The sequence below is a fragment of the Trachemys scripta genome, chromosome 8 (assembly GCF_013100865.1).
Source record: "Trachemys scripta elegans isolate TJP31775 chromosome 8, CAS_Tse_1.0, whole genome shotgun sequence".
NCBI classification, from domain to species: Eukaryota; Metazoa; Chordata; order Testudines; family Emydidae; genus Trachemys; species Trachemys scripta.
In genome coordinates, this window is record NC_048305.1 from 67,641,160 (window position 1) to 67,664,956 (window position 23,797).

General features: G+C 38.5%; 1 protein-coding gene across 4 annotated transcripts in view; it reads right to left on the bottom strand.

Moving 5' to 3' along the window:
• The window catches only part of NTNG1 (netrin G1), a 220,879-nt gene that overhangs the window by 38,446 nt on the left and 158,636 nt on the right, over window positions 1-23,797 (bottom strand). The window contains exons 6-9 of one of the 4 annotated variants that reach the window (XM_034778922.1): window positions 19,749-19,814; window positions 17,613-17,672; window positions 12,896-13,063; window positions 5,928-6,065 (exon numbers count right to left, since the gene is read on the bottom strand). The exons of 1 other annotated variant lie outside the window; for it this stretch is intronic. In XM_034778922.1, coding sequence (XP_034634813.1) covers window positions 5,928-6,065; window positions 12,896-13,063; window positions 17,613-17,672; window positions 19,749-19,814 — 432 coding nt within the window. The remainder of the gene's footprint in view (window positions 1-5,927; window positions 6,066-12,895; window positions 13,064-17,612; window positions 17,673-19,748; window positions 19,815-23,797) is intronic. 2 more of the 4 variants (XM_034778919.1, XM_034778920.1) reach the window with 2 other exon arrangements.

The following is a 23,797-nucleotide window of genomic DNA, read 5'->3' on the forward strand; positions in this document are numbered from 1 at the left end:
AGAGTGAGAGAGAGAGGGGAGGTGGTGTGTGTGTGCGCACCTGAGATGGAAATGGGTGATTGGCACAAAGCAGTCACATCAGCTGCACCCTTTTATTTAGTACAAGCATTCTCCTTGAACCAGCACACCTCTGCTAGATGCTATGTCTGTGTGGTGGAATCCCTGAACTCTGAGGTTACTGCTGCTAATGTTAGTACTTATGATCTGGAAGGCAAGGACCAAGATTGTATCTGGCCCCTGTATGAACAGGGATGCAAGGGGTGAGCTAGGTGTCTCTATGCCTTCTTCCCACTTGTGTCCATGCAGTACTAAGAACAATCTGGACCTTAATTTATAAAAAATATTGCAGCACCTTGGTCCATAAAACAAAATAGGCCTTTGTATATCATTTTTTAAAGAAATGGATTAACAACTGTGGAATGCTATCCACTTGGTATGTATAACAATGTTTTTTAGTACTTTAAATCTACACTATGAACTGACATGGCATAGAATATGGATTTGTGTGATAGCAGGTCAAATTTCTGGCTCCAGTAGGTCAATATTACACACTGGGAAAGCTCTCTAAACATAAATATGCCTAATTTTGTAAATAAGCCATATTTTTTTAAAAAGGAAAAAGTCCCTTTACATATATATATATTTCTGTAGCATCATGGCCCAGAAAAAGCTGTTACAGGGAATTAGATCAACACCACCCTTGGCATGCTCAGGCAAATAATCCCTCCAGAGTCTTGATAATGCAGTGCAGTGATTTTGGTTTTCATGTAATTTTCTAGAAGAAAATAGTAAATAAAATCTTCCAGACAGAAATTAATTGGAAAAAAAATGGGCCAATTGCAAAAGCAACTAGATCACAGACTCATCTGCTGCACACTGAAATATCAGACAGCGGATTTTAATCAGTGTGTACTCAGCTTGATATGTTGAATACATGGCAATCTGATGTCCATCCTATAACCCTGACAACTGCATTCAGAAACAAGTTTTTTCTGACTTTTGAATAGATGAGCGTTGGTATTTGTTTCCTTTGTGCCAAGTAAAGAAACTTATTAAATATCCCTTGCTGCATTTTAACTTTCTGAATATATCAGTCTTCTAGTGTTTTAACTAGATATCCTGAAAAATATTTTGCGGGAACTTTGATTCAACAAAATTTAGTTTAACTACATATTACACACAAAAACCACTATGAAGAAGTCTATTCTGACCAAGGACATGAGACAGTGAACAAAGCATGAATTGACAGCAGTGTTCACAGTACATATAAATATGTAACTATTAGATACGGGAATAGTAGAGTAGTGATTAATGTGTAATGGATGGCAGATGTGTGGCATGTGAACAGTTCATGATGTGTATGGAGTATGGTTCCCAGAAATGAATGAACCAATCACAGAGTGCGTGATATGATGTAAAATAAAATGTGCACACGGCATTCTCTTTCGGGAATGTATATATAATTAGATTAATGATTATGTACTTTGGACTTGTGTCAACCCCTGTGCTAGCAGAGTCTGATCAACTCAGTGTAGTTTTACTGTATACCAGTAAAGAAACCTAAATGACTAGTTCAGAGTCGAGCTGAGTTGCTGGGAGGTTAAGGTATTGGAGGGAATGCCAACACTATGTTAAAAGAAAATTGAGGTTGCAAACTCAGGCACTCAAATGGTAGGAAATGCCAGAAATAAGGTTGCCTGTTTAATCCTTAATCCTAATCTTGGGCATGTGCATTATGATACATCTTTAATTACATGATCACATAATATTTTTTCCCACAGGACTCCTGCCTCATTCAGTCCATAGAATGGGCAGTGCTCATTTAGGGCTTGTCTACACTTGAAATGCTACAGCAGCAGCTGCACTCCTATAGCACTTCAGTGTAGACACTACCTATACCAAAGGAAGGGGTTCTGCCATCGCTGTAGTTAATCCAGCTGCCCAAGAGGCAGTAGTACTGTGTATATCGAGGGTTAGGTCAGAATATCTACGTCTCTCAGGGGTGTGGATTTTTCACATCCGTGAGAGAGACCGCTATGTCAATGTAAGTTTCCAGCGTCGAACAGCAATTCAATAGTTTTGTTTTCTCCTTGTTGTTCAGCATGTGGCCTCATGCTTTATTTGCTGCACTAGCTATTCCAATCCAGTTCTGAACACAGAACATAAGAATGGCCTTACTGGGTGAAACCAATGGTCCATCTAGGCCAGTATCCTGTCTTCCAATAGCAGCCAATGCCAGGTGCTTCAAAGGGAATGAACAGAATAGGGCAATTATCAAGTGATCCATCCACTCCCAGCATCTGGCAGTCAGAGGCTCAGGGACACCAAGAGCATGGGGTTACATAAGAACATAAACTATACATATATCCAACTATACATACAATATGATGGGGGCTAATTTAGCTACAACTAATCAGGAAAAAGATCTTGGAGTCATCGTGGATAGTTCTCTGAAGACGTCCACGCAGTGTACAGCGGCAATCAAAAAAGCAAACCGGATGTTAGGAATCATTAAAAAGGGGGATAGAGAATAAGACGGAGAATATCTTATTGCCCTTATATAAATCCATGGTTCGCCCACATCTTGAATACTACGTACAGATGTCTCCTCATCTCAAAAAAGATATACTGGCATTAGAAAAGGTTCAGAGAAGGGCAACTAAAATGATTAGGGGTTTGGAACGGATCCCATATATATAGAGAGATTAAAGAGGCTAGGATTTTTCAGCTTGGAAAAGAGGAGACTAAGGGGGGGGGGATATGATAGAGGTATATAAAATCATGAGTGATGTACAGAAAGTGGATAAGGAAAAGTTATTTACTTGTTCCCATAATATAAGAACTAGGGGCCACCAAATGAAATGAATGGGCAGCAGGTTTAAAACAGATAAAAGGAAATTCTCTTCACACAGCGCCCAGTCAACTTGTGGAACTCCTTGCCTGAGGAGGTTGTGAAGGCTAGGACTATAACAGGATTTAAAAGAGAACTGGATAATTTCATGGAGGTTAAGTCCATTAATGGCTATTAGCCAGGATGGGTAAGGAATGGTGTCCCTCCCCTTTGTTTGTCAGAGGGTGGTGTTGGATGTCAGAAGAGAGATCACTTGATCACTACCTGTTAGGTTCACTCCCTCTGGGGCACCTGGCATTGGCCACTGTCAGTAGACTGGATACTGGGCTGGATGGACCCTTGGTCTGACCCAGTATGGCTATTCTTATATTCTTATGTTTATTGTAGACCTGTTGCCTACTAATTTCATTGGGTGACCCCTGATTTCCTGTGTTATTTAAAGCAGTGAACAACACTTCCCTATTTACTTTATCCACACCATTCATGATTTTATAGACCTCTATCATATTCTCTCTTCCAAGCTGAACATTCCCTTTTTAATCTCTCCTCAAAGCTTCACAAATATTATTGCATTTATTTTCATGGCAGCCCGGTGAGATAACAGAATTGTATTATCCCTGTTTTACAGATGTGAAACTGAGTCACAGAAAGATAAAGGTCAGAAGTATCCACTAATTTTGGGTGTCCAATCTGAGATGCCTAGAACCTTCTTTTTCATTATATAGCTCTTTATGTGTTCAAAGCACAACTCCTCACTGACTTCAGCTGTAGATGTGAGTGCTCAGCACTTCTGCAAATCAGGCCCCAGGGTCTCAGGACAAGCACTCAGGAAATAAGATATACACAATTACTGACCATGTGAGAAAAGTTTGATATAAATGACTTGACTAAAATCACATAAGCACTCTGGCAAAGGCAGGGAGAGAATCCATTTCACCAGGGCAGCAGTCAACTGCTTTAATCATGAGATCATTCTTTCTCTTATTGTAGTCCCCCTGGCTCATTTACTATACAGCTTCCAACTTCTGCAACAAATTAAGTAGGGGTTGAACAGCCTCCTTTCCTTCCCTCCTGTATCGTTTCTGGAGCAAGCCCATCCTGTGCACTGAGTAAGGCAGGGATCCCGTGGAAAAATAGTACATGATCACGTAATTAAAGTCTGTATGATAATATGTATGCAGAAAGGGGGCAAATTAAGGTTTTGAGTGCTTGACTTTGCAGCCTCAATTTTCCTTTATTGGGCCTAATTTCCTAGGTTTTCAAAAAAAGCAAACTGAAATTCCATCATGTGGCCCAATATTGACACCCAGATAATTCATCAAGAGGGTTTGTACCTTTAGATTCACTGCACAGACCTCTGGTACTTGAGCTAAAGGAGTAATTGAAAGCAATAGTAGGTTGTCGTAATCTATGTGGAGCAGCACTAGAAGGATGAGGAAATGGAGCTCTTACATGGTTCATAGCCTGATAGTTAGGGAACTGGGCTAGGATACAGGAGACTCAAGTTCCTACTCAGCTTGCTTCACTGCAGTTTTTTTTTTTTTTTTTCATCCTGGACCACTCTGAATCAGGCAGAGCAGGGACTTGAACCAAGGCATGGAGGGGACACACTGATTCCCAAATCAAAAACCTCAGGTTTCAGTCTCAAAATGTACAATTCGACACAATTCTGTTTTTTCCTTAAAAGCATTTGAAAAATTTTGTTTTAGTTCCAGTGAGGAAGGAAACCAAATTTCAAAACCTTGAAAGTTGCTGTAAAATATGTTTGCATAAACCAGTTACTGAATAACAAACATGTTAAAATCAAATCTGTGTGTATATAATTCACAAATGTAGAAACAGGCCAAATTCATTGAATAAAATGTTTGCTGTGAATAGGTCATTCATCTCTATAGACTGCCTATGGCAAACCTTCAGTAGCTGATACTTTCTATTTTGGGAGTTATAGTCTTCGTACCTGCAATTCCTGATAGTTTTTCAAGTTCCTCGCTTTGGAACTGTTGTCTGCTTGTTTGAAGGCCAAGGTCTCTCTCCCCCCCCCCCCCCCCCCATAGTTGTATTTTAGGAGGCGAAGTAATCCTAGGATATATCATTTGTATTTGGTTTTAGAGTATTTTAGAATCTATAGCTAAGACACTATGCCAGTAATTCTTCTTCTTCTTCTCTTTCATGAGTTTCTAGATCTTACTAACCAGGAGCAAGTGTTTCTTGCAGAAACTGTCTCGTGTGTGTGTGTGTGTGTGTGTGTGTGAGAGAGAGAGAGAGAGAGAGAGAGATACAAATGCTGAGAATCAGGGAGAGAAGGTGAAAGAAACAAATAAAAGGATGTTCAAGCGTTTGTAGAATTAAATCCTCAAAAGTAGTAGTTATAGAGATTAGAATATTAAGGAGTTAATACAAAGAATCCAGCAGCAGCACCCTAGCCCAATATGTAATGGTGTTGCATTTGCTTGTGTTATCCAGAAAAAAAGCTTACTGTATAGCTAAATATTGATCATCTGCTACTAAAAGTTAATATTAAATGCTATTTTTGTTAAAATCTTTAGATTTATTAACTCTGGTTTAGACTGTATTTTTGGTTTAGGCGCTATAATATGAAGTAATGAGTTAGTACGCTGTTCTCTATATATTATATAGATGTAATTTAATTTATGAACTCAGATTTTTAAGTTACTCAAAAAGGCAGAAGTTCAGTCACAGAAATATGTTAATACACTTAGATATCACCTTTTGCCTTTCAGTAAGAATTTTTAAGTTTGGAAAGTTGCACTTGTGGTTTAGCTCACACAAATTAATTGATAGCGGGCAAGACACACAGATCTGCATATTTCAGTACAAGCTCCTCCAGGCATTAGCACAGAAAAGGGGAGAGGGCACTAAAAGCATAATGAAATAAATGGACTGCACAGTCAATTTACTGCCCTCATTTGGAAGTATCTATAAAGGTTCAGGCAGTAAGGCATTTTTAAAGCTTGTAAAAGTTTTGCTCTTTTTCAACTCTAAGTAGCTGCACATGCTGGGATACAGAAGCACAGACAGCAAAGGTGCAGGAAAAGGGCAGCTCTCAGTTACTTACGTTGACAGCCTAAGCTGTGCCAGATATATCCCAGCAGACACTTATCACATTTAGTCCCTGATGTTCCCTCCTTACACTCACAGAATCCTGTGTCATTATAGCGATCATGGACAGAGCCAAAAGGGTTACAATTAGAGTCTGCAGAAACAAGACAACACACATACGCTGGCCATAATTCAAACAATAGCAATAAAGGAAGCAATTCTAGTGTTTAAAAGTAAAGGAAGACTGTCTATTAATGACATTTGGAGGAGAGAGAATAATTACCACAGGTCCACTTTTCATTTGTTTGGTCTTTTTAAGAGCAGACCTCTGTCTGATTATGTGCGGGGGAAAACTAAACAGAAAAGATGTAGAGTAAAAAGGTAACTGATCATAATGGATATTCCATTTTAGTAAGGAGGTTTTGTATAGTTTAATGAACAGAAGGAGAGATTTGTATAGCAAGGATAAATCGATATGCCATCAGGATGAAATCTGTTTTAAATTATTAAAATACGTGTAGCTGTATCACTCAATACTTATCACTCAATACTCAATGCTGAATATTTTTAAAGTGCTATATAAATGCACTTTACTTATTTCCAAGATAGTCTTCCCTTTATATTTAGGAGTAGTATGTTTATTTATGTAGGTACTTGCCATTGTAGTGATGAGAATTTACAATGCACCTTTCACATATTCCAAAACAACCTTGAGGTGGGGAGCAAAATACTACAAGACTTTGTCAGTACTGACTTTTAGCTGTCATTTTCATTCTACCTCTCTTCTTCCACTCCCATGGGGGGTAGGGGGTGGATGTGAGGATGGAAGATCCAGTGAAGCACTCCAGCACCCAAATGTAGATTTTTTTTCCCTCTCATGTGCCTGAACCTGACCAAAGACTAGTAAATTGTGGTGGTTTGGGTTGACCCCTTTATTTCCACAACCTTTTTTCTAGGGTAATACAGTAACTCCTCACTTAATGTTGCAGTTATGTTTCTGAAAGTGCGACTTTAAGTGAAATGATGTTAAGTGAATCCAATTTCCCCATAAGAATGAATGTAAATGGGCGGGGGGGGGGGGGGGGGGGTTAGGTTCCAGGGAATTTTTTTTTTGCCGTACAGCATTGTAGTATAGTTGGGGGGTGCCCCTGCCTTACCCCACACAAGCACAGCCCACTGGCACTGGAGACAAGGAGGCAGGCAAGGAGGCTGAAGGTACTGTAGGCTAGGAGATTCACATTGTGCAGCAGCAGTGGCAGCTTCCCCTTCTCTGCAAGCACTATGGGTGGTGAGCTCAACCCTCAGCCTGCCCACGCCACCCCTTCCCCCAAGTCCCCATCCTTAACCCGCCTCTTCTTCCCCCTTTACTTCACACGCCGCGTCCTCGCTCCTAACTCCTCCCTCCCCTGCCTCCTGCCCGTGGCAATCAGCTGGCTTGCAGCTTTCAGAAGGCAGGAGGTGGGGGGGAAGGAGTGAGAACACAGCGTGCAGGCTCCCCTCCCTCCTGAACATTGCAAGCCAGCTGATTGCCGCGGGCAGGAGGCAGGAAAGGTGTGCCGTGCCCTCGCTCCCCCGCCCCCTGCCTGTGGCAATCAGCTGGCTTGCGGTGTTCAGGAGGCAGGGGTGGGAGGGGGAGCCTGCGCGCCGAGTCCTAGCTCCTCTCCCCTCCCTCCTGAATGCTACAAGCCAGCTGATTGATGCAGGAAGGAGGCGGAGAGAGGAGGGGGAAGGCACTGATCCGCGAGGTCTGATGGAGGGCAGGAGGTGCTGGGGGGGGGGCGCATAGGGGAGCTGATAGCGGGGCTGCCAGCTGTGGACAAAGCAGGCAGCCAAATGATGTTATAGCGAAGCATTGCACAACTTTAAATGGAGCATGTTCTGTAATTGAGCAGGGACGTAAGATCGAAACAATGTTAAGCAAGAGGACGTTAAGTGGGGAGTTACTTGAACCACAGACTTCTCTCTTTAACACCATCACAAATTCAGTGCTCAGCTCTGGGCTCCACGGCAGGTGAGAGCCCTTCGAAGAAGGAAGATAATTGATAGCAGTGTTGAGTTTTCTGGCACTACTATGGATCAGCTGTATATTTTCTCTAAGCGTAAGGACCAAATTCTGATCTCGTTTACACCAACATAAACCTACAGTAACTCCACTGTTGTATCTGAGGCCACACCCTACCTCTAACAATAATTTTGTCCACACACCTGATCTCTGCTGCTATCAAAGGCAAGAGATACAAATCCATTGGCAACCTTGCTGGGTGCATTGTTTATTTTTTTTCCCTTTTAATCAAGCTACCTTGCTGCTATTGTTTGCTAGGACTATATTAAATTGCAGCAATATTACAAATGACAGAAGAGGAAAAAGCATTAAAATATTTTAAAATCCAATGGAAATTTTTTTTATGGGGAAAGGATTATTACCAGTAACAAATTTGTCACCTGTTGCCTTACTGCTTATTAACTTTAAATTAAAGAGGACATTTCAAACATTTGGCATGCTGGAGAAGAATAGTTACCTCTGGCAAACACAGTTCCACAATAATAATCCAGTCAATTAGCCAACAACATTAATTAATGAAGTTGAATACTGACATAGCCCCCCAAAAAACATTGTGGAACATTGAGCACAGTTATGCCTCAGTGGGTGCCATATAAAAAAATTGGCACTCCTGATGTTAATCAGACATTCAAAACCTTTATGTAAATAGGCATACGGTTGAGGTACTAAATGCAGACAGTCACATTTATTTAAAGAAGTGTAAGTCAAAAGCTAACAGCACTGAATATTATAAGGAAATGGCCTGATTCTCCTCTCACTAAACTGAAAGTAACTCAACTGAACACAGTGGAATTAAACTCATGTAAAATGAGTATAAGTGGGAGAAGAGTCAAGCATGGAATAGACTATCTGTATATAATATATTGCCCCACAAAATGGAAAGCCTGACTAAAGGTCAACGAAAAACTCCCATTGCCTTGAATCACATCAATAAGTAAAAAGTATCAGACTTATATTTTGCGACTAAAGGGGACAATATATACTGGATTAAAAAAGCTGTTATGACAAACCTCTTTATAAATGTACTGTTCTGACAAGCCTCTTTAAAAAAGATACGTTAAAGGGGTATTACCAAAAAAAAAAAAAAAATTTAAAGTGCAGCTCAACAAATTATTACCCCAATCTTGCAAACACTTAGGCATGTGCTTAACTATGTGCATTTGCATAGTCTCATGGAGGTTGTAAGATTACTCCCGTGTGTAAAGTTAAGCATGTGACTAATGTCTACAGGATTGGCACTTATTTGAGAAAATTTAAAAAAAATCATCATTTCAGTATCTCTTTCGGAGGCAAAAGAAATGGCTGTACTTGGTGTCTCATCTGTACTACATTGTATGATATAGTTATGTATGCTCCATGGTATTATGTATGGAACTGCATTTTTAGGTAGCTCACAGCTTCTTGCTTACAAAGGTTCATTCACATGACACTAAATGTGTTACCTTCATGTAATTATGGTATCACACCACAGAGTAATTGCATAATTCAAAGACCTGGTACTTGTATTTGAAGTTTATATAGAAAAGCCAAGTGCTTCATCAGTAATTACAAAACAACTAATCACCATGTACATGCAGTACAAAGTAGCCAATGGCCTCTGCAAAATAAAGCATTATATGGCTTTTGAGACTTTGTGCAAATTATATTTAAGTGCAAGTCTTCAAATACTGTTACTGTTCCTTCAGTGTAAGAGCTTGTTGATTCAGATGTAAGCTCACTGTATAAAATGTTCTTATTTGAGTTCACAGCTAAAAACATTCTCAGTATCTCAGTTATTTGTATCTCTGTCATTTCTAAAAGCAACATATTGTGTTTCCTCCATTTGGTCTAATCTTGACTAATGTATATTATGTAGCTGTCTTTTTTTTTATCCATACACTTACCATGCATGTTTTTCACTTGGTTTGAATAATGTCAATAAATATTTCCCTTGATAAAGCTAGCTTAGCCAAACATTTTTTATTTTCCTAAACACTCTGTCTGGAAATGGGAAAAACCACTGCACTGGAAAAATAAGATATTCATACGTAAATATCAATGCAAATCTCCTTATTAGCTTGTCCACCAATCTACTAAATGTGTAATTAAAACCCACAACACTGAGTGGCTCTCAGGCCCTGGGTAATCAAATGAGCATTTCCAATAGAGTGAGACACGTTGCAGGCTTGAGTCTTGGAAGTGTTGAGTATCTTTAACACTCCCTGAAATTGAGGGGAGTTGAGAGTGCGCAGCGGCTTGCAGGAACAAGTCTCTAGAGCCCCAACACAGGAAAGCACTCAAGCACATGTTTACATCCAATCCTTTTCAGGAAAGTTTTGCAGTTTGTGCCTAAGGGCTTGTCTTCTTGTACAGTACTAGAGCAGCACAGGTGCCACTGTAGCACTTTAGTAAGACGCTCCTACACTGGTGGGAGAGCTTCTCCTGATGGTGTAGTTAATCCACCTCCGCTAAAGGGCTATGTCGGAGGGAGAAGCTCTCCCGTTGACATAATGCTGTCTATGTTGGGGGGGAGGGTTAGGTGTGTATTCCACACCTCTGAGCAATGTAGTTATACACCTCTACCCCGATATAACGCTGTCCTCGGGAGCCAAAAGATCTTACCGCGTTATAGGTGAAACCGCGTTATATTGAACTTGCTTTGATCCGACGGAGTGCGCAGCTTCCCCCTCCCCCCCGAGCCCTGCTTTACTGCGTTATATCTGAATTTGTGTTATATTGGGGCGCGTTATATTGGTAGAGGTGTACTGCTATAGGTCTGTAGTGTAGACTTGGCATTAGTCAAACTGACTTTAAGGACGTTTTCCTGAGTCGGGGCATCAGTCAGCATATGTAGATTTTGTATGCAGTATGATAAACTGCAAACCTGAGGAACTGTTCTATACTTGATTTATATTTTTTATTTAAAATGACATTGTCTGATAGGTACTATTTTGCCCTTTTTGCAGTCATCCCACAGGGTACAATGCCGATAGGAGTCCATGAGAATTTTGCTTACATTAGGGTGTGAAGGTCAGAAAATGCTCTGTATATTTTTATTTTCTGAAGAATCTTCCTGATTAAAGTTTTTAAAATTTTATTTCTGCTGAGTCTGAGGAATGCTGAAATCTGCTCAGTTGTTCATTTTGTGAACTAATTCTAAATGTATTGCTTGCAAATTATTTTTAAAAGTCATCATTTTTGGCTCCTGCTTTATTAACCCCTCCATGCTGCCCACACTGCAATAACTATTGATTCCTCCCCCCCCCCAGTATTTCAATGAATATTAGGTGACAATCTAGTGAATGTGTCTATGGGGAAAAAAAGGAAAGGTTACTAGATATCTTTCCATATCTCTGAGCTTCTTTAGCCAGTTTAAAGTACACAACCCTGTTGTCATAAAGACAATGTCCCTTGTTCACAGCAAACAATTACTAGGAAGGGATAGTTCTGTTCAACAGTACTATATATGGCATATGTTTATTTTATTTATCAGGATAATGTGAGCTGCTGACTTTCTAGTTGTCATACTGAAGTTCATATTAGCTCAGTTTAATTAATGTCAAAGGGAATAATGCACTTTATTTCACATGGTATCAACCAGTGTTAAAAAGGACACATGAAATACAGTATGCCTGTGTCTTGTTTTTCATTAAATAAAAAATATATCGATAAGTTGCAGATTGGAACAAATGATCATCTAAATAGGTTTTGGCTGAATCTTTCCAATGAATTAAAAAAAGTCACATGAAATGTGACTTACTATGAAAATGTCCACAGTCTATTTTTGAATTGCACAAAAATATTACTTTTTTTCAGTCCTGTATTAGCTCTTTGGTTACTCTCTGATTAATGACAGAAAGCATCCTGCTTTGTAGATGGGGTGAATGGATATAGTTGAAATCCATGACTGACTGTAATGAGGATCATAGTTATAAGCAATATTGTAAAACACACTCTAGCTCTGTTTATAATTGGAACAAGCTTTTAAGGCCATTTGTTAACTAATGGCCATAGAATGAACCTGTATTTTCAACATACTATATGTTAAATTTTCATCCAGATAGTCCAACCTCTTTCTCACTAAACAGTATCTGAGATAATGTAAGTCTGCCTCAGTGCAACAAATGTCTTATATTCTCTTCTGTATGTCATTTTTATTAATGGTGTTCTGTTCTGGCTTTCTCCTAGTTTTAGCTGTTTGGAAGTTTTCATGGGATTATAGTGTATACATGTTTGAAGCATCATTGACCCTCAGGAGTTTTCTTCAAAACTATCAGATATGGCTCTCAGAAATTTTTTTTGTGAGTTTTGGCATTTGACTTATTTTGTTGGATATAACTGATTTGAAAAATTATGCTCTCAGCTACAAGGGCATACATTAAAAGTGAAGGGAATTAACTCTGAATTTCTACCCTTTTATTTGAGAAGACAATTGGGCACAGTATGTTTATTTTTGAAATCTGGATGCAAAAAATTAAGTTGTTACAAATATAGACACTGGTCTTGCCCTCAGATTAACTCTTATGGGTCTCCCTGTAGGTGCAAGGGTCTGTACGCATTGGCCCAACTGCAAGATCTGAGTTTATAACTTAAGGCTCAGTCCTTATGTTTTGCAACTCCCATGTGATTTCTTCTGTGTGGAAGCACTGCACAATCAGTTTATCCCAGAGCTCCTGTGAAGAGCTTCCTAAAAGCTTTAGCAATGATTTTGCTGCTTTATATTGTTCTTATAGACATTCAAAATACAGCCCCAAGGCCACAATTAAAACAGGGGCAAATGCATACAATGTCTACACAGAAGATGCTCTTATCCATTGAAAAAGCTCATTCTAGGTCAGCTGGCCAATATATATAGCAGTGGTACAAATTGCTAGCTGACTCACTAGTAGCTCCCAATAGCTGAAAAGGCAAAGAACAAAAGCCGGAATTATAATGAAACTGACCTATGCATACATTTTCATCGTCCAGCTCTGCAGAAGCATTTCTGAAGTAGCCCAGCCTGCATAACTCACAGTGCTGCCCTCTAGTGTTGTGTTTACAGCTCACGCAAATGACTGTATTTAGCAGCTCGATGTAACTGCACCGGTTGGAGTGGCCGAAGCATTCACAGTCTTGCAAGGAAGAACAGAAATGTATACAAAATGTATACAGTAGCAGAGTAATAGCACATTACATGCTTGGTTAAAATGAACTATGCATAGAAGATGAATGGGAGCACATACATGTTAGTCAGTGTAACACATGGACAACAACAGATGTTTGACTAGCATGAACATGACATCTGTTTCAGGCAGGTTAAAATGATCAGACATTCATGACTCTGAAGATTGCTTCTCCTCAGTAGATCTGATGGAAATGACGCATTTGCAGTTGTAAACCTTTCAAGGGTTTTGTAGGCTCGGTTTACAAATGCATATCTTTTGCACATTTGATATGGAAATACTCAAAACACGTGCAAAACTTTCTTAGACTTAAAAAAATTACAAAATGTTAAATACATAGGACAAAATTGTCAAACTGGGGTGCCCAAAGTCAGGCATTTAAATCCACAGTTAAGCACCAAAATAAACCACTCTGATTCTTAGAGATACTGAATAAGCATAACTCGTGCTTAAGTAAATAAAAGTTGTGGATGTTGAATACCTATGAAAATCAGGCTATTTCACTGAGATGCATAATGCACCCGAATTTGAAAATTTTGGCCAGCATTCCCAAAACAATTAACTTGTAAGGACAGAAAGGAACAGAGATAAGTGCCATTTTAAAGCCAGTTAAACTGTCATCTTGAGTCAATACCCAACCTATCTTTATACCGATGAGAGAACTTTTAGCATTTCAAAAATATCATGGAAAATTCTTCCGTTTGTGTCGAATAGGAGGAATGGTTACCATAGCCATCTAACTTGTAGTGCCCGCTTTAGCCACTATAATTGTATTGAAAAAATATAACAGGCATTGGAATTCTGTCTTTATTTATAAAACCAATTTATGACTTGGGCACAAAAAAGTAATCCTAAACTTTTATTAGCAATTTTTTGTTGTTGTTGTAACTAAGCATAACACATAAGGCTAAGATGTCTGATCAGCTTGTCCTTAGCTTGTGTAATGACCTGCTAGCAACACAAGATTTTGAAGCAGTCCTGTACCCTTCTCTCTAGTCTGACAGAGACTCTGTGGTCTGCTATTGTGGCATAATTAATTTCTGGGATGAGGACACCAAACATACTGAGCCTACAATCAAGCCAACTGGCCAATCAACGAAGAAATAATTTACCTTGCTTTGCCAACTTCCAACCAGCCGTTGTATAATATCAGATCATTAGGTAATGAAAGTATGTTCATTATAAAGGGGAGGTAGGGAATCTGACGGTATGATTGCTAACATCTATTAGTGAGCAGAGAGGAAGCTAATGAATGTGCTATGAATGACTGCAAAACTCACCCGCATGGCCCTGTGATGTAACCTTTCAATACAATAATATCATAAACTCTTACAAAGCTAGGAAAAACAAAGCTGAATAAAAATTCATTAAAGTGTTGTAACAGAACTTGGTCCAAAATATAGTTTGGACTAAAGAAGCACATTCTGTAGTTATGGCTGACTCAGTTTTCTCTCCCTCTTTTTCATACACTCTGACAGACATATCATAGTAGGTGACTCCACGCACTTGTTCTTGTTTCATCAGTACTAAAGAAAAAAATGAAACTGTGTCTTGTACTTAATCACACTAACATGGACCCTGATACTTCTATTACATGAGAGAAATGGCTTTGTGAGTTAAGGCTTCTCCTGTCAACCCAGTTACCTCCTCTCGGGGAGGTGGAATACCCACCTCAATGGAAGAAACTCTCCCGTCGGCCTAGACAGAATCTTCACTAAGTGTTCCAGTGCTGTATGTGTAGCCAACCCTGATAGTTTACTCCATTAAGGTTAGGTGAAGATTTGGGAACCTTGGCCATTAGACTGATAGTGTTACTAGATATAAATTAACCTCAGAGACAGTCTACTGTCTGATTAAGGGTAAGCTGTGGTGGAAAGTGAAAGAAATAACCACAGCTTCTTTATCATTAAATAAGATAATTGCTAATACAATAGTGAGCGTTCTGCCTTGGCCTGTAGCCACGGGGCTTGATTTTCATTTACACTAATTCTCTTTCACACTGTTCTGATGCCCTAAAATGGGCTTACATTGTGAAAATGGTGTAAAGGGATCTTCATGTAAATGAGGATCAGGTAATTTCTCCACTTGTAATATTAGGCCTGTTATCAAAGCCCAGTAGAACATAGTACCTAGAATTGCATGCTATATCCTACAAGCTAGGACGATAAAACAGGGTTGGCAGAATTCTATTTTTGTTTTTTGATATTTTTGGTGGATAATATCAATGTTTATTTTAAAGGATTGTTCATTTTTCATCAGTTTAAATGTTCACAGTTGGAAATTATGGGGATGAGTGTCAGACAATAGGAGGGTCAGACAATATCTATTTAATGGTAGTAGACACTGAGATTCCAAAAGTTAAAACTTTAGATGCATTAAAACACAAATTGTCAAAATCACATGTCAAAATATACACAGTAAATATCGTTACATCAAACTTTAATAAGTTCTTAAGCAGCATTTTTCTGACTTTGCTTATCTGTATATTTCCATTATTGTTGATGGATTTTTTTGGTATGTGTATGTACAGTGACATTGAAGTTTACTGACATTTGACAATAAACATTTAATCTGTCCACATCTAAAGATAATGCATATTGCCACTGTTGCAGCTTTCTCACCTTTCTGGCATAGGAACAAGTGAGTCACCCTAACCCTTACACTGAAAGACCAGAGTATGATATTATTACCCTCTGATTAGTATAGGCTGAAATACAACTTCAGTTTCTTAGACACACAGGTCTGTCTGGCAGCCAAGGCAGAATTCCATCATAGGCAAAGCCATTCAATCACGGATATAGAGGGGGGGGGGAAAGGTGGTAAAAGCTAGGGTGCTAAAGCACTAACAAAAAAAATATGAGAAGTGCTTACAATGTTGGCATATGCTGCTTTCAGTTTTGAGCACCACATGTCAGAAAAGACAGACAAATTGGAGAGAGTTTAAAGCTGAATAACAATAAATGGTAAATGGTTTGGAAAATAAAATCTCAGAGGAAAGGTTAAGATAGGTGGGTATATTTAAAGCACAGAAAAGGAGTGCAGAGATAGTCAAGTCCAGATTCGATAACCATCTCTCTGGATGAATCAGGAATTATCAAATCCCTTATCAAAATGCAAAGGGATGAACAAGAAGACCCATTAAAGGTGCTTTTCTATAAAAAGAATCCCATCAATATTGTAAAATCAAGATACAATTGCAGTTTAAAGGAGATGCATAAAATATCAACCATCAATTATTTTATTCTTCTCCGCTTCTAGTTTTAATACCTCTCATTCCTTGATGAGGAAATGCAGCTATGCAGTCACATGTGTGAAATGATACTGTCCTGTGCTGTGGAGTCTAGCTCCAGCTCAGGCTTGAACCATTCCCAGTGAAACTGTCACATGAACAGCTGTAGAGGTATATGGAAGAGAATCATAATTTTTGAAAAAAGACATTCCTTAGGTGATGCGTGAGACACCTGCTGCTTCCCTATTTTAATTAACAGAATACAAGACTCTTTCAAGAGAGAATTTTTAAAAAAGTCTAATTTTTTCATTTCCTGACAGATCTCTCTCCCTCTTCCTCCACTACACACTAGCAAATTAGATTTTCATTATAACTTCAGAAATAAGCTGCTTCAGTTTCATAACAAACAGTATGGTTCATTATCAGTTTCATTGACTGGGTCAAACTTAATTCAGATTTTTGTTAAATAAACCTATGCCTTAGTAACTCATGTTTCATGAATAATGAGCTGTTGACAACAATAAATGAGAAAAAACAGAACACCTTTTATACATACACCAGACAGATCAAATGATGAGGAAAAAGTTCTCAGATGGATTTCAGACTGTGAATGACAGATATTTAGCTACAACTGCTTGTCTTTAAGTCATCAAGGCAATACTGCTATCCTTTAAAATGCCAATATAATTCTGTGATGTTTATATTAAAATCATATCTGTTGATATGTAAACCAATGCATGCCTATAAATGAAGTTTGTACTTTATTAACATACAATGGAGATGTATGGTATACTACCAGTGCAATAGGAAACTTTTTTGAATATCATATCCTTACACCAGATGGTATTTGTTTTATTCTAGAGGATATGAACAAGAGATAATTTCCGTATTGCCTGCCCTCAACTAATTCATTTACATTTCCTCATTTACAGTCTATGTAAATTAGGGACAAAGATAATCGTTAGGCTAACATGTTAGTTTTCTAAACAACAACCTGGACTGCCATATTCTTACTCACATTTAATTCTTTCAAAAAACAAATGCTCCACTATTTTATATACAAGCAGAAATTGTCTATAAAGCATATTTATTCTGTTCTTCGCTATGGCTTATGTTGTTTGTGATACTTAATGCTTTTATTGCTGTCAATAAACATGCCTCACCAATAAACTGATAGGTACACTTCACAGATATTCCAGATTCATACAGTGCAATGTTCTCACAACACATAACACTAGGAAATCACTGTATGAATCCAAGAATTCCTACCTCTCTTGTGGTTTGCAACTTGAACTGACGAAACAGTTGACAAAGCTAATTTGGGAGCAACTGGATAGGTTTAAAAACATGAATAATAAATTAGAAAGATATCATATAGGAACAAATAAAAAAGCTTAAAAATGAATTACTTTAGTCACTACATTTTTAATTAGCTTTAAAAAATTCAACATAAGTGAGTATTTTTTCATTGTTTACTGTTCTGAAAGGGAAGGTTGATATTGAGGTGAAAATGGGTGAAGCACTATCAATGATTAAGGTATTGGAAATGATGAAAGGTTTTAAAACGGGAAGGAGAGGGTTTTAATAGTCATATCTGCATTCTTATTTGGCTTTGGCTCAGATGTTATACATGACCTAAGGAGTTTCTTCCCAAGTCCATAATTACTGACTATACAATATGCCTCATGGTCTATATAGTTTTTATCAAATTTATGTACCGATGTTGTTCTAATTGTACTATAAAGAAAAGCATAATAAATAATGTACAGGTATAGGCAGCATTCTGTAATCAGGATGTGCATATATTATACTTCATATACTTGACTCAAGGATCTTAATTCTGATAAATATTAAACTCTTAACAATATGCTCCGAACAAGTAATCTAATCACAAAATAGTTGAAGTTTTTTGTTCTTTGTGTTCTCTCCTAACATGTAAAAGCTAAAGAAAAACTTTTTGTGTGTGGGAACAATGCATAATCTTGTACTGCTCAAGATGCATTGTGAAGTGATGTTAATCACTTGCAGTATAATTTGTTAAACTATGAAATCCATTTGAAATGCTAAGTGTCATTTTGTTGAGGATGTTTTGATTGATAATGCATATGAATAACAAACTAAACTTTGCTGCTAATCCTTAAAGAAAGCAGAAGAGCAGAAATCAATTTGTTTTTCTTCTTTAAGGAACACATGCAGAAACTTGGAAAATATAACATGGACTAGCTGGTTAAGATGATTCTATTTGTTAGTAACCTATGTGTATCTAGGGAAGTCTCAGTTTCATCACCATGATCAAGGACTAATACTGTAGTCCTTACAATATAACTCCCCAACAAATTGCTAATGTATTTTGTTTAGTTTAACAGCCATTTCCTGGATCTTCCTCTTGCTCATTTCCTCCTCCTCCATCTGTATTCATTAGAGTTTAAAAAGAACATCCTGTGAATAACCATGGCAAGCTGCAGGCCAGAGTTCTGCAATTCTGGGGGGAAGGTGTAGGGGAGGTTGGGGAGAGCAAGGGGATTTCATGTTAAATAATGAACGGGTTTACATTTGATTGTCAAAATTTGTAGCATAAAAGCCAGTATGAACACAAATTCAAATGAAAAAGCATTTTACTTTATATTTTATTACTCTTAAAAATCACTCTATCCCTTTCTGCAGTAATCATCATGCCACAGTCTGTCACTGTAATTTTTTGTATGTCATTGGAATTCAGATGCAGAAGTACTGCACTAGGGATTTCAGAGAGATTGCTGTCAATGCTAGAGGAAATGTAGCTTATAGAGCACAATGAAGAATACTTAGAAACATCTCTTCTGTGACCTGACCTGCTAAAAAAAAAAAAAAAAAAGGGAAGAAAATCCAAATTCTGAAAATACTGTATATAAGATTGTTAAAATAAATTCCAGGAGACTATGGTCCAACTGTCTTGGACTATGCAGCTGAGCTCTGAATACAAATGGGAATAACATTCAGTTCACTTAAGAAAACAAAGTGAAAGAGAGACATTAAGAAATGGGTTTGATGTAGACAATGGAAATCTCTGGCACTCAAAAGGCTTGAAACTTTCCGATAAAGCAAATGGTGATGTCTATACAATTCTAGGCTTCTCCAGAGACTCACTTTAAATTTAATCTATGAAATTGCTTACAACTTTGGTGGCTTCTTTTCCATACTTTTTGCAGTAGTGTTTCTAGTCCAGAATCTATATATTAAAAAAAGCCTTTTTCATTCATGTAAAATTTCATTTACGCTAATTCTCAGTAGATTGGTTTTGACAATACCATTACTTAGTACCAAGAGAAAAAGGAGCTGGATTATTATTATTTTTTGCCAACATGTGGGATTTTATTAAAGCAATTTAAGTAACTTTCGACCAGTAGGAATTTTACAGAATCCTACCTTGATTTGGTTTAGAAACCTCAAGGGAAGAAATATTCGGCCATATCCTATCAAACTTTGGTGGATCTGCATGCATCAGGAAAAATCATGATTTGTTATTTACATATGTGATATTGTTCTAAACAGAGAAGTGTATGGACAAAGACATAAACCACAAACATCTGCTACTGGACTTGTCTATGATGCACTTGAACAATATGTTACTCCCACATTGAACAAGAACAAGCAATTGATGATTCCCAAAACATTGAATGGACATTAAATACGGTATATAGCAATTTATCTTTCAGGATTTTAGATATTAACTGCAGTGTTAAGAAATATATATCTATATATAAAACACTAATCCCAAACCAGGAACCTTTCTGTTCATGCTATTATTTTAAACCTAGTGTCCAGAGATAAAATGACAATATAATATAAATACAGTAATTTCTTACCATAACATCTCATTTTAAGGACTTTAAACCTACATATAGTTATATTAAAAAAAAGCTTCTGCTATCAGCAAGTTATATTTACTAGGGGAGTGGGTTATTTTGTTCTTAATTTTGTGTTTTGTATCTCTTTCCCCTTGCTCCATCAATATCTTATATAGCTTGATTTCCTTTAAATAAATAAGGAAATTATTTTTTTCTTAAAAACATTAAAGGGAAAGATTTCTGAATTAGTTGGGTAGGTTCCCAAACCACAGATTTTCCAATAAAAGATGAATCCCGCCTTCTCTTCGTCAGATGCACCAGTTCACACATATAGAAAGTGCATGGCAGCAGCCAATGGGAAAGGGAGCACACATGAATGAAAGGTATCAAAAATGTGTATTTGTAGAGGTAGAGAGATCACCATAGCACTTGATGAAAGAGTGGCTAGAATTGTATGCACCTGTGAGATAGCTTCCCTTTTTCTAGAGTACTGACATAGCTCTGATAAAGGATCACCAAAAGCAAGTCGACAAATTACTTTATTTGGTCTTGTGTTTGAATAACTGAGGATTGATCTAAAGATGTTAAGGGACTGTGAATATAGCCTCTGTATGTCTCACACACATGCACGCACGCACGGTCTGAATAAAGAGAATAGGAATCTCCTAGCTGTCTTACCTGTGGTCTGATAGGATCTAATCCTTTTACTCCCCTAGCCACTGTGTAATAATACATCAAAAATCTTTGAGACAGACTAAAGTTACGTCTAGCAGAAAGGCTCTCTTCTTGGCACATACCCTCCAAAAATTAGAATAGTAAGGTGGCCATCAGCTGAAATGGCCTAGGCATTATCAGCAATAACATCATACTATGTCAAAGCTCAAAGGAAATCTGCACAACATTTTCAAAAGACGAACTTGGGAGCTTAAATTCATAACTTTGCTAGATACTAAAAATCATGGACTGAATAGACACACTCGATTTATGGGTTACTACAATGCTCTCTCTATCCCACTAACGGCCCCCCTCCCAGCTGCTTTTCCCCCCTTCCCTTCCTCCCTATGACTGGAGGAGTGTTAAAGGGCCACTTTCCCTTAAATGGCCCCTTGAAATATATGTTAACTACCTAAGCAAAACAATCTGTTCCACCTTGTTTTTAGCTGTGACACAAGTACCTTTCCCAGACCTGAAGAAGAGCTCTGCCTAAGCTCAAAAGCCTCTCTCCCCCCCAACAGCAGTTGGTCTAATTAAAGATATTACTTTACCCACCTTGTCTCCCTAAAGCTCTGTAATACATTTAAGACCAGCCCTACTGAGGATCTGTCACTAACTGAAATATATGCCTTATCATAGTAATCAGAGCAATTCCTACTTTGAGACCTATATTTTCAGTCTCTTGTCTGAATGAGACTACTAATCACATGACTAGAGATATCAACCAATTTACAGTTCTCTCAGCAATATTGCTGATAGCCGTACAGGATGTTTTCACTCAAGTGTTGTAGATTATATTATGAAAGCTTGTTTCAGAAAACCTATTTAAGCTATGGACCACATATAGGGGATGAACCAGGATAGAAAATACAACTCTAATGACCTTTCAAATTTATTTACAGTAAGATGAGTTTGCCAGGGGGACGCACAAGAACATGATAAATGTGTGTTTGTATTATAACTGAAGTAATTTTGAACATTTTTGTGCCTGGAGGTTACTCAGTGTTCAGGCAAATATACCTGATGTGTACAAGTAAATATAAACCTTTTGGACCTTGGTAATGTAACTAATGCACTGACCGGTTTAGTTTTCCTACTTAGAATTTTTTCCTTCTCTTCTTGAAAAGTCTCCTTTGACTACTCCATGATGAGTAGAAGGTTTATTTTGTTACCTCCCTGTCTATTGGTGGAACTTGTCATCACCAAGATTTTCAATTTCTCAAGAAGAGCCTTTGTTCTCATCTCTGAAACCCAATGTTTTATTTTCTGGGTACTATTTTTATTGCTCTATCAAAACTTCCACGTGAGACTCACCTCACAAAGAATATAGACTGTCCTCGTTATTATCTGGTACTGACCTTTAACATCCACAGGTAAAAGGTTTGTGTTGACTGGGCTTGAGTGTGTTAGGGCTGTATTCCATGATGTGAAAGTGATATTATTTTATGTATGTTTAAAAATGTAGATGTTAATTCTAGAAATTAAGCTTTTAAGCCTACAGGATCCTTCTATTATGTATTTTATCGTGTCTGTGGCTTTATGTAGTAGGAGCACATTCTTGTAATTGCATATTTTCCTGTGCAGTTAGGTTCTCTCTTTTTAACCTCAGTTGTAGAAGAGTTTATGAGTCATCAAAGGAGCCCATTGCATGCATACTGTAAAAGCTAGATACTGGAACAGATTAGTCAGCCTCTGAACAGCCACCAGTCAGAATCCCTTAATACACAATTAATTTACAGCAATTTGTGAAATTTTTTTTTCCTGAGTTACTAATAGGCAGGCTTTGTCTACACGGGGCAATTGACTGGGATAGATATATTCCAATATAGCTCTCCATGTGGGCACTTTAAATCTGGAATAAAAATCACCTTGTTACGAAAGAATTACTTGTGATTAAATAATTTATCCAGAATACAGTGACTCTTATTTCAGAATAGTGTGCCCACATAGGGGCTATTTCAGAATAGTTCACTCTACAATAGCTATCCCTGTGTCAATTTTCCTGTATAGACAAGACCTAACAATAACAGTTCTGAGAACACAGGAGGAGCTAAGTTTAGCTTAAGAGGAAAGCTATGGAATTGTGATTTCAGAAAGTACATTTTGAATATATCTTTTTAAAAATGTAAGTACTTTAGGCACATTTAAGTGTAGAGAGATATGAGACATGTAGCTTAGCAGACAATCCATTTTAAATATTACTTGAAAAAAAATTCTGTACTGCTGGTTAATCCATCTAGGTACAGACAGTGCATTGCTGCAACATCTTGCTCAGGTAGTAAGGAGAAAACTATTGTATGATGTTTAACAAGTGCATAATCACTTACTCATAGATTTAAAGTAGGGTTACCATATTTAAAAAATAAAAAAAGAGGACACTCCATGGGGTCCTGGCCCCGCCCCTTCCCCACCCCTAGCCCTGCCCCTTCCCCGCCCCAACTCCGCCCATTCCCCGCCCATTCCCCCAAAGTCCCCGCCCTAACTCCCCCTCCTCCCTCCCAGCCACGCGAAAAGGGCTGCCCAAGCGCTACCGGCTTCACGGTTTGCCGGGCGGCCTCCAGACCCTGCGCCCCTGGCCGGCGCTTCCCCAGCACAGCTGGAGCCCGGGAGGGGAAGCGCCCAGCCGGGGGCGCAGGGTCTGGAGGCACAGGGGCTGCCTGAAGCCGATAGCGCTGGCTCAGGCAGCTTGGCTCTTAAACAGAGCCGAAGAGTCAGGGGAGGATCAGAGCAGCTGGAGCCTGGGGGGGAAGTGCCCAGCCTGGGGCGCAGGGTCTGAAGGCTGCCCGGCAAACCGTGAAGCCGGTAGTGCTCAGGCTTCGGGCAGCCCCTATGCCTCCGGACCCTGCGCCCCGGGCCGGGCACTTCCCCTCCCAGGCTCCAGCTGCTGTGCTCCTCCCCTGACTCTTCGGCTCT